Source organism: Lactuca saligna, chromosome 9, assembly GCF_052625555.1.
Source record: "Lactuca saligna cultivar CGN05327 chromosome 9, ASM5262555v1, whole genome shotgun sequence".
In the NCBI taxonomy this organism is placed as follows: domain Eukaryota; kingdom Viridiplantae; phylum Streptophyta; class Magnoliopsida; order Asterales; family Asteraceae; genus Lactuca; species Lactuca saligna.
Window position 1 is genome coordinate 34,003,800 of NC_136425.1, and position 12,228 is coordinate 34,016,027.

Here is a 12,228-nt window from a genome sequence, read left to right on the forward strand (position 1 = left end):
ATATATATATATATATATATATATATATATGAATATATTTTTTTATTAATGTTATATTCATTTGTAAATAAATGATAACTTTTTTTTCGGAAAATTATAAAAATAGAAAAACGTAATTTTGAAGCCCTAAACAGTCCCGAATGGTCAAAAAACACTGTACGTCACGGCGAAGCAGTGAGTTTTGTAAATCGCACCATTTTACATCAAATATGCGAATTTTGTCCAATTCCGAGACTAAACTTCATTGCAACAATTTTTTTGATGATGTCACTAAATTTTCAATCCTACTAATGATGGCATCATCATGTCATTTATTCATATATGAATAAAGTTTATAAATCATTAAAGCATATTTATTGATGATATTACTAACTTCAATCACACTAGTAAAAACATGATTATAATTTGTTATTTTTATTTATGTGAATAAACTGTACATGTTGATTTATTTATTTTGTGATAAACCTTTATATATAAAAATAAATAATACACTATATGAATTGGTTTGTGAATTGTTTTTTGGAATATTATAACATTATTATTTTACATGTAAATTCAACATTATACTAAGACAAACGACATTGTATTGGTTAATGAATATCATTCATATTTGAATTTAACATGATCAAAATGAAGAATATATTAAATTGTATAACATTTACACATGAATATAAAAATATATTGTCTTCGTCAATGATATATTCTCAATTACATCAACCAATCGTCAATCACTGGGATATGAACCAATCATTGATTGAAATGTTATTATTTATTGAGTTATATCCATACCTGAAAAAACATGTGAATACACATCAAAAATGATAAAAAAAATATATATATTGTTAGTTCATAATAATAGCGATTTACATAATATATTCACATATCAATATTATATAGTATATACACTTGCAAATATGAATATTACATAGTATATTCACTTGTGAATATTATATGGTATATTCACTTATAAATATTAGATGTTATCTTCATATGTGAATATTACATAGTATTACATGGTATATCACATATGAATATTACATAGTATATTCACTTATGAATTTTAGACGTTATATTCATATGTGAATATTACACAATACATTCACATATGAATATTACAAGGTGTATTCACAAATATATGTAATTTTTATATGTTATTCACAAACACACCGACTTGCATATTTGTTTTGTGTTTTAATAATTATATACTAATTCAAGTACGAAAGTATATTCATATGTGAATATAATGTGATAATTTAGTTTATGCATTTCACCAAAACTTGGAGTGCAAACAAGTTAGCTTTTTAAAAAATGCTAAAAACATAATACTTTGACTATTTAAAACTTACAAAATAGTAGATTAATAGAGAATTATATGAAATTTTTCAAAAAATAAAATAAAATTATTTGATGTTTTTCTAACTTTAATTTCGAAGTTTCGTTTGATGATCGATGTTGAATGGATGATATCAAGTGGAACTGTTGTTGGCTATTGATGATGTTGATCTAATGACATTGAAAGTATAATTAACTGTAGATGTTGAAGATATGCTTGTATTCAAGTAGAATTGAAGGTTGGATTGAAAGAACCAAAAACAAATTTTTGTTGTCTACTGTTGAATGGTGTTGATAAACGTGTTATTGACGAAGATCGATGATTGATTAACACTAGATGATGTTGATCGATAATTTAACTGAAGAAATCTAGATGATCGTTAAAGGTTGGAGAAGAAATTTGGATGATAAACGATGGATTAGTAATATATTTGAACTGTTATCTAATTATCCACAGTTACGTCTCTGTGATTGAAGAATATTGTATCATAATTACAAGTTTGTCACCATTTATTTTATGTTAATATGCTAATTAACTAATTGACTGAGAATGATTCTCTAATTCTAAATTTTTTTTCTCAATTGAATCATCATCTATATATATTACAGTAAATTTATTTTATGTTAATATATATATATATATATATATATTGAATTTACTCTAATAGGGTAAAAGATAATAAAAGGGATAGCCTCTTGCAATTTATTTTGAAAAACAAAAAAAAAACAAAAACAAAATAGGTCCGAAGCAATGGATGTTTTACCTTGTAAATAGTGCAACAATTGCAATGTCTGGGTAAAGTCGCGGTTGATCTATATAGCAATAAAGATGGCCCCTTACAACTAACTAGCCACATCAATGGTGCGCTTGTCGCCGAAATCCAGGAAACAAGATGGCGGTGCTGCCGGTGGTGGTCGTGGTGGTGGATTGGGCCTTGCGGCGGTGGCGTACATCAGCATCGACTATCTGCGACACCTTTCGCCGTCGTGGCACGAGCTACTTCAGCCATTGCTATGGATCGTGCTCGCACTAATCGCAATTACACGTGTTCCGTTTTACAAGCACTGGTCAGCTGAACTTCGATCAGCTCTAGTATTCATCGCGGCTTTGGTTTTCATGCTCTGCACCTTACTCTATGAAATGATATCCGTGCGTTCCGTCACCGCCGTGCTCGGCCTCACCTGGCACCGGTACAAATCTAACTTTATTTCATTTCATTTGACTTTATTTAACGATTAAAGTCAATAATCTACTCTTTATCTGGAAATATCAGCACATTTGCTAAAATTAGCAAGTCGTGTTGCAGATCTGGCTCTTGTTTGAGTTCTCGGATCTAAATTTGAGCATGATTTCCCTTTTGGTTCATATCTGTATGTGATCGACGGTGTTTGTTCGTGTTCTAAACTTTCAGTAATTATTATCTGCTATAACCGCGGCGGTTTCCATAAAAACACACTTTCCCCAAATTTAGCGTTACATTTCGGAGATGTTACACATTTAGGGCTTGTTTGGAAAAAGTAGACTTCAAATCTTCAATGAATACAACACGATTAACAAATTATAGCGTTCTATTTCAGGAATACTCCCCCTCTTCCAGACACTGGACAATGGATCCTGTTGGGTCTGAATGAGAAACTTCCTCAAGTGATTGTCGATATACTTAGGGCAAGAATCGTCGGCTTACATCACTACCTTATGCTATTCGTAATGCTTGCTTTCTCTGTTCTATTCGGCTCCATAGAAGCTCCTGGACTTGGAATTGGTGCACGATACATGTTCACCATGGCTATAGGCCGGTTTCTGAGAGCCATAAGTTTCGCATCCACAATTCTCCCCTCACCTCGACCATGGTGTGCTGCAAGTCGGTTTGATGTCCCTCATCATCCACATCATTGGGCACAAAAATTCTATGTCCCTTATGCTTCTGATCCGAATGCCATCAACAATGTCATTCGTCAAGATATGGTGTATGGTATTCAACTTACTTTATTCTTCCCCATTGTATATATATTCTTGTATTCTTCTGGAAAACAATTTCTCATACATAATCATATTTTGTAGACAATGGTGTCGTGGGAGATGATGAATATAGACCAGATTGGGGGTTTATGAGCTTCCTTGCTGATTTCCTTCGACCTATTCCTTCTGGAGAAGCTGCATGGATCAATTTGTTAAAGAAAGCTGGAGGTGGATGTAATGATCTTTTATACAGTGGACACATGCTTGTTGCAGTTCTTACAGCTATGGCGTGGACAGTATGTATCATATCAATATTTCAATCGAATAAAGCTGAATCATGTTAACACCCTTTTTTTCAATGTAGGAAGCATATGGAGGTTTTAGCTCGGTTTTTATATGGATGCTTGTAGCGCACAGTGCCCAAAGAGAAGTAAGAGAAAGACATCATTACACAGTAGACTGCATTGTAGCAATCTACGTTGGTGTCCTGTTATGGAAAATGACAGGGTTTTTATGGCCACTAAAGAATAAATCACGAGAATTAAGGCTAAAAAAGCTAGAAAAAATTGAAGGAAAGCTTTATCAAGCTGCTAAAGATTCGGATCTAGACCAAATCCGAGACCTTTTAAAACAAGTTGAGTTGACAAGTCAAAGCAAGAATAATCAAGTAGGGAAGGAAAGGGCGAGGGCTATGCAGTTTTTTGCTGGTGGGACGATTGTTTTTGCACTTACTGTTGTTGTTTTGGCGTTTGTTTTAACGAGTGACGGGTGATGATTGTTGTAGTTTTTATCCGCTTTGTAAAGTGTGTACACCGATAGTTATACTGTGTATGTTTTGCAAAAATAGCTGATAGCTGGAACTTGTAGCTTTTTGTTTGTTATAGAATCTGCAAAAAGTATCGTAAGATTTTGAATGCGTAAACATAGCTATAAAAAACTTTATATAGTGTGACAACTGACAACAACTACCTTGATTATTCTTGTAGCAAGTTTTTATTGATATGAAATTTGGGAAGCTAAGGACGAAGAAGATCCCTAAGTTTGGAATTGTATAAAAGATTAAAAAGGCAATAAAAATGTATGGACTTTTTTTTTTCTTTAGATAGAAACAAGATGGATATAATTTTAAATTTTTGTTTCTTGTTTATTTATCCCTTTTTGATGAAAACATTAGCGAGATGTCCATGTTGACAATGGACAAAGCATGATTCTTAACGTGTAGTGTTTTACAAAATAAAAACGTTTCCATAAAATTGAATAATAAATGACGTTGTACCAATTATAGAGTAATTTGCATCTATTATCCATATGTATCCATATGGTTTCCTAAAAGTATCGTTTGTATTCCACAAGATTTACCTTTTGCACCTTTAGTCTCAGTTTTGTAGTTTCTTTACACCATTGTTAGGTCCCCTCACATGTATTTCAAATGAAAATATTTTGGTCTTTTCATGTAACACTTTATATCCCTCTTGAATGAAATTGTATACTCCCTTTAGTAACCTAACACCCCGTTCCCGAGTTGTAGCAAAGAAAAGAAGAGAAGAGAAAAGAAAGTAAGGAGAGAAAAGAAAAGAAGAGAAAGGAAAAAAAATTTGTCTTTTGTATTTCTGAGTTTGAGAGAAATGGAAGGAAAGTTAAACATTTTTTGTTCTTTCTCTCCAAATCCTTCCAAATTGGAAGGAAAGTTAGGAGGGAAAGTGATCCCTTCATTTCCTTCCACTTCTCTCCTTTAATGAAACTCGAGAATACCAAATTCTCTTACTTTCTTCTCACTTCCACTCATTTCCTTTCTTTTCTCTCCTTAAATTGAACTCAGGAACGGGGTGTAAGTGTTGGATTAAAGCTCACCCAAGCAATATTAATTCCACTGGAAAAGCATATTATCGATACCAATCATCTTCCTCGCCACAATGTGTAGAAGGCAACCAAAATGCTTTTAAGTAGAATGAAGCCAATTGTATCTACCATTTCTACTTTTTCCTATTGTCATTGATTCATTGTTTCTAGAGCTTTATTTATTTATTGAGTTTTCTAAAAGGTATGATAACATCTTCACCATAAATATGCATCATGGTAGGATGTTCATGTCATTTCCATTAAGAAGATACATTAATGGTCATGTAAACTACATTGTAGTGATATTGAGGAATATATCATTTCCCATTCCACATTTTGATTTGGATTATGACCTCTTAGCCTTAGACAATGATGAATATGTCATTGTTTTTTCTAACTTTGTTGTACAACACAAGGAAATCAAAGTCTACATGAAACATGGCAAAGCATCTTTGTCTAACTGTGTTACTGAAGAATTAAAGGTTTCTAAAGAACACGACAATTATCTAACCGTGTTACTGAAGAATTAAAGGTTCCTAAAAAATATGACAATTCCAAAACAATTATTGTCCATAACAATTTTGTGGTGAAGGTATTAACTGTGTTACTAAAGCATTAAAAGTTCATACAAAATGTGCCAATTCCAAAGTGATTGTTGTTTAAGGCCATTTTGATAGTGAAAGTACTGGTACTTCTGATAGCAAGGTTTCTTTTGTTGGTCATGAGTCTACCGAAGGGAAGGAAGTTGTGACCAAGGATGGTTGATGAAGTGTAAGATTGCTTTCGGTTGATGAACTTAGATGATTATTGTACTTTGTTAATATCTTATGGAAAGTAATGATAATGCACAATTCATGTTTTAGTGTCCTTAGTTCATTATTTGGTAATGTAGAATTAGTATGTATATGCTACAAATGATTAGGTTATGAATTGATGATTAATATAGTCCTGGTTTCCCTGGTTCATGGTGTGGCGATTTATGATATTTGTATGTATTAGCCGGTATAATTTGTGTTTTCTTATTATGTAACTACATCAGATACATTTGGTAATGTTTTATGTATTATAGGTCCATGTATAACCAATTATGTGTATGCTTATTTTAAGATTTGACAACAAATATTTATTTGTTTTATTTAAGTTTAATGCATTTGTTGCAATGCTTCTCATCAATATTTTAGTAGTTGTTTGTTCTTCAATATTTGTTTATGTTTAGTCCTTTTCAACATGTTTAGTTACTTTGTGTGTGTTTTTTATGTGTTTGTGTGTTCTTGTTACTTAATTATGAAGTTGCTTTGACTCATGAAACATGGGTCAAAATAAGTAAGTTTATTCATATATTAAAATAGGTAGTGAAGGTGGGTTAATTAACCGGTTTTTTCTACTTTTATATATGGTTAGATTGTATTTAAAAATAGTTTAAAAAAAATTAAGTTTTGAGTTACAGATAAATTCTCAAACTTCAAATTCTTTTTATAAACAAAAATATGTTTTTAAAATCTTTATACAAGGGCATACCAATCAGTACAAGAGACGAAGTAAAGTGTGTAAAGCATTTCAAACATAACATCTAAAGTCTTCGAAATTTCCTCAAAGCTCTTTAATCTCCATAATGTCATTAAATAAATGGTACTAACTTGATCACATGTTAAAATAGTTGGCTAGGGCTGAGAAGCCTAGCAAGTCATACCGATGTTAAACATTATAATTATAATATATAAATGAACACCCACATTATATACAAATATAATTGTAACACCCCGTTTTCATATAGTTGTATAAACGATTGATAGACATTTTAATATAAGACTATTTATGATAGATAGTCTTGAAAAAAGTTATAGTAGTCTTGACAAATTCGTAGTTGTAAAAAACGAGAGCGTACATATAAAGAACGTCTGCATCTGACTTCGTATAAGGAAATTATGATTTTTAGAAGTTTCAGCGCAACAATGTACAATACAGAAACCGAAATAAAAATCGATCGATTGTTAGGAAAAACAATCTAAATGAGAGTTAAAGATCTCGTCTATATGATTTTGTTGACATAAAGATGGTCGATAACAGAATTCATTTGAGAGAGTTATGATTTTTATATGGACTTTAACAACCTAAGTCTATTAAAAATATAGATTTAAAAATAAAGTGAGAATGAGCCGAGGGAGTCCAAATGAAAGTTGTAGATATCCTTAATAGTTACATATGGATATAAAAAATGTCGAAAACGAAACTCGTATGAACAAGATATGAATTTTTGAAGAATTGTTAAATTCGTACACGAGGTGGCGCACACAGACCAAGCGCACGATGCGCACTGACACACCACCAACTTGCCAACACATGTCACCACCCAGACGACACCATGTCAGCATCCCCAACCAAGTGCATGGCACGCACCCGACCATGTGCACGTCATGCATCCCGAATCAGCCTATAAATACCTCTCGAACTTGCACCATTTCCGCACATTCAACCATTTATTTTCTCTGAATTCCTCTGATATTTGGAGCTCGAGTTTCTCTAATTATTAGGGTATATTAGTAAGACTCTAGGTATTTAGAAGTCCAGCTAATAGAAACCTTCGGGTCGAAATTCCGCTAATGCAAATCTTGGTTTTCGTTAGGATCCCTGTAAGTTAAGCTATGTTGGTAGTGTAACTTATATTTATATGCATAGTCGTTGTTATGGATAAAACTGATTGGTCTACTTACGAGAGAGGTGTCTAGAATGGTCATGTTGACTTAGTTGTTGGATTTCGAAAAGGCTATATGCTGAATTGGTCCTGCCTCCCAACTATCCAGCCTGACTGTTCTTTATTTGATAGAACTCTCGGTATTCCTTGAGATTAGTGAAAGATCTAACTTTCATTACTAGGTTGTCGTGATGATTAATAAGTAATAATATTATAGGTTAATACTCGTTAGACACGTTGCTTGCCAGTGGGATCGCTAGAAAGTTGTTAATATTTTGAGAAACCGTCCAAGTGAGTTACCTCACTATATTGTGTATTACAATATATATACATGTGTGTTAGGTTGTAAGAGCTGGTAGAGTAGAACTGATAGTTTATTTCCTCGTTTTTCAATGTTAGTGTGCTCAAAGTTAGTAGTAGAATGGAAAGTATAACCTATATATGTCTGTATTACTAGACCATAAAAGTGTGGTTTTTATATGTTTAATATGATTATGTATGTCAGGTGGGGCCCGTTATGTAATTTGGGTAGGACTCGTTTATATATTCATTGAGTGGGGCTTACTCATATGCTTATTGGGCAGGACGAATCTATATATTATAACATATGGTATTTTGGGGAACTCACTAAGCTTCGTACTTACTCATTTGATTATAAATGTTTTTCAGGTACTTCATTAACTCGTAAGTAAAGGCATTGTTCGACTATACACACACGCATTCACAACAGGTTTTCGTATAATGTAATTACATTCTGATATATTTTAATAAATAAAAATGAAAATCTTGGCCAATTTTGTTTAATGTTATAAGCTAACTTTTTAAAAAGTTGTTTAAACTAACGTTTTAACAAGCTTGTTGGCTCCTTTTAAAAATTTCAAAATATACCCATATTAATTATAAAAATTTCAATCATTTACATACATTTTTATGTTATTATATATATATATATATATATATATATATATATATATATATATATATTTTACATAACTTATAAGCTAGTTTTAACAAATGCTATTTTTTAACTAGCTTCTTAGCTAGTAGACAGTAATGCACATATAAGTAGATATATAGTTGTAAGGGTGTTGATCGTGTCATGTTCAGATTGACGGGTCGTAGGTTTGCTGCTCAAAATACACTAACCCTAGCATGACCCATTTAATTATACATGTAGTGGGTTAGCGGGTTTGGAACATCAACCAATTTATTTATACGAGTTCACGTGGTCAGATTCAGGTGAGTTGCTTAAGTTAACAAACAGTTCTTGTGTTTGTGTGAATATGTGAATGATACATGTAGAAGAAATATGATAAATGAAACACACATACACTGAAACATATTACAACCTATATATCGGTGTGTGAATGAGTGAATCTGCAAGATTGTGATTCTGTGAATGAATAAACAACTAAATATGATAAATGAGGCGTAAAGAAATGTACCAGCCTACCAGGGGTCCAAAACAAAAGACTGAGAGAGAGAGAGAGAGAGAGCAAGGAGTGCAACACATCAACACAAATCAGCCATGGAAGTGTAGCGTAACTACTTGCGTTAGCGATCGCCGATCGGTGAGCTGGGATGTTTAACGAGGATAATTGGAACAAGCATTCATCGTTCAATCGTTCATTAATGGCTCACTGTGTATTTTCGATTCTGTGTGATTTAGGGAAAAACATGCAAATTGTCAAGGGACTAAGGGAGTAACCGAGTAACAAACAAAAGAGTACAAAACCTACTTAAAACATTTAATAAATATATAATTTTTTATATTAAAATCATAAACAAGTCATGGGTCAACACGAGCTTTTTTATATAAACTTATATACAACCCGTTTAATAAACAGGTTGGCGGGTTAAAAAACTCAACATTTATCTTTGTGTCGGTTTCGTGTCCCAGTGTCAAGTCACGGTTAATCGGTTCGCGTCGAAAATTGTCAGGCCTAAAATGGCCAGATAGAGATACAAATAGATATAGTTGAGGGGGTGAAGTTACAATTCTAAAAATGTAGAGGACTTGAAGCAAAAGAAACATGCCTAATGTGATTTCGTCCAACCGCAAGGCTCTACAGGAGCAACAAATTCCATATCATCTTCCCTCTGCTCTCCCGATTTCCAAACGTTTTGGGTCTCTTTCACACTCCTTCGAAATCTCCGATGGCAATCTCCGTCACTGCACCAGCCGCATGTCGCTCATGGACTTTTGACCGTTCGACGCCGTTGGCTTCATCTTCTTCCTCCTCCTCCTCAAGGCTTTCCAATCTGTCTTCTCTGCAATTTCATTCAAGGATTCCTCGTCTTACTCTTAGTAATCGTCGCTTTACTACTTTCCCATCTAAGTCCCGAACACTTACCCTGGTAATCTCCTTTTCATCTCTTCTCTTCGTTTCTCCATCTGTTTCATATCTGTCGTTTAATTCGCTAACCAGATGTGTATTTCCAGTTTTCCATGTTTAGGACTTCGATGTTGATAATACTCCTGTCTTACTCTTTCTGTAGCCTGTGTTTTTGCGAACTTTATGTTTGTTATGTTAGATGCGAATCATATCATTTTGTTTCAATAGTTCCATTTGTTTAGCAAGTTAATTGTAAATTAGGTATTCCTTTCCTCCCTCATTTGAGTTACATCCCGAAATTCGTGAAGATTTAGGTTATAAAAGAGTTGAAATTGTTTCTCTTATTTGCTTTTGTTTATAACTGCAAAAATCCCTAATCTATAGTACAGATCCACTTCAACCTATTATGATAATGATGTTACAAGTGTTTTGTGGATTGATAAACGAAAAACCAACTGATTAATTACTTGCTAATCAGGCTCAAGCAAAGAAGCAAACTTTTTCCTCCCTTGATGAACTACTGGAAAAAGCTGAGAAGCCAGTATTGGTCGACTTTTATGCAACATGGTAATTCTTTCTTTGATCTTTCAATCAATTTAGGTATTAAGCTCTGGTTTAAATCATCATCTTTGTTACTTACAGGTGTGGGCCATGTCAATTTATGGGTCCTATACTGAATGAAGTTAGTATCACCATGGGAGACACACTCCAAGTTGTTAAAATTGATACTGAAAAGTACCCTGAAATTGCAAACAAGTACAACATTGAAGCTTTGCCTACTTTCATCTTATTCAAAGATGGAAAACCTTTTGATCGTTTTGTAAGTTTTTTATGCAACATTCATCAATCTTTTGCTGTTTTGTTATTCTTTTTCATAGTTGAAAAGAATAATAGTAATAACAATTATATAATTTTTATTGTATTGATTGGTTTTAGGAAGGAGCTTTAACAGCAAACCAGCTTATCCAACGAATTGAGGGTACACTGAAAGTTAAGAACTAGCACTGGATAAAACTTGGTAATCTTTTTCATCTGTTTTTCTTCTTAAATCCTTTTCATACCATTTGACATCTTTAAAGTATTTTTATTTTATTTCCTCAGGTTAAAACTTGATGTGAAGCATTGGTTTGGTTTTATGTTTTGTTATTGTTGTATATGTGTTTATACATTTTGATTTGGTTCAGAAGTGGTATTGGTTCTAAAATGTGATTACAATTGCTAGTTTGGATTTTATTGATCAGAGAAGAGTAACAAAGATTTGATACCAATTGAATTTGTGATTAATTGTTGGTTTTGGACTTTTGGGAGCTTGATCTTTTTGGGTTCTTTAACCCCATTCTTGCTTTTGGTGCATGCTACAGTTATAAGCATTGTTAAACTTCTTAGTTCTTTGGGTTGTTTGATAACGTCTGAATAGACCATTGAGTGGGTTTCTTGAAGTGAGTGAAAACCAGTATGTCTTGATTGTGTTTCTTGTATTTGTTGTTGGAGATTTGGCTGAAATTTTTTAATAAGTTAGAGGAGTATTGTCCATAACATGTTTGTCCTTGAATGGTGTAAAGGGAGGAATCACTTGAAATCACCTTTTCAGACAATTGAGTATAAAAGCAAGATAAAAGTAAAAAATTTGGCTAATTTTGTTAAGGGTTAATGTTATAAAAACCCTCAAGTTTTTAGGGTTTTGTCGGTTTTACCCAAAGTTGAAATTTATGTTCGTTTTTACCCAAACATTTTCGAAAAAATGTTCGGTTTTACCCTTTTACCGGTGATAACAAGTTTTCCAGGTTACCATTATATTAAATTTGCAAAAAAACCTTTAAGTTTACCATTTTTTTTACGTTTTTACCCTTAAGTTTATAATTTTTTTACACTTTTACCTTAAGTATATTTTTTTTCATAATATACATATTCATGCAGAAAAATCGTATTTATATACGAATATATATATATATATATATATATATATATATATATATATATATATATATATATATATATATATATTTGTTTGTTTGTGTGTATTTGTGTTTTTGCATTGTTATACCATTTAAAAAGATAAATAATATTTT

General features: G+C 32.4%; 2 protein-coding genes across 2 annotated transcripts; both read left to right on the top strand.

Moving 5' to 3' along the window:
- Positions 1 to 2,113: 2,113 nt before the first annotated feature.
- Positions 2,114 to 4,197, top strand: LOC145017212 (Sphingomyelin synthetase family protein). Its single transcript, XM_078975277.1, has 4 exons — positions 2,114 to 2,523; positions 2,911 to 3,305; positions 3,395 to 3,588; positions 3,657 to 4,197. Exons 1-4 carry the CDS (start codon positions 2,192 to 2,194, stop codon positions 4,062 to 4,064), a joined length of 1,329 nt encoding a protein of 442 aa, XP_078831403.1. The 5' UTR covers positions 2,114 to 2,191; the 3' UTR covers positions 4,065 to 4,197.
- A 5,678-nt stretch (positions 4,198 to 9,875) lies between these two features.
- On the top strand, positions 9,876 to 11,443 carry TY2 (thioredoxin Y2). Its single transcript, XM_078976563.1, has 5 exons — positions 9,876 to 10,181; positions 10,638 to 10,726; positions 10,802 to 10,979; positions 11,096 to 11,177; positions 11,261 to 11,443. The coding sequence occupies exons 1-4, from the start codon at positions 9,981 to 9,983 to the stop codon at positions 11,159 to 11,161; spliced, it is 534 nt and encodes a 177-aa protein (XP_078832689.1). The 5' UTR covers positions 9,876 to 9,980; the 3' UTR covers positions 11,162 to 11,177; positions 11,261 to 11,443.
- Positions 11,444 to 12,228: the final 785 nt, after the last annotated feature.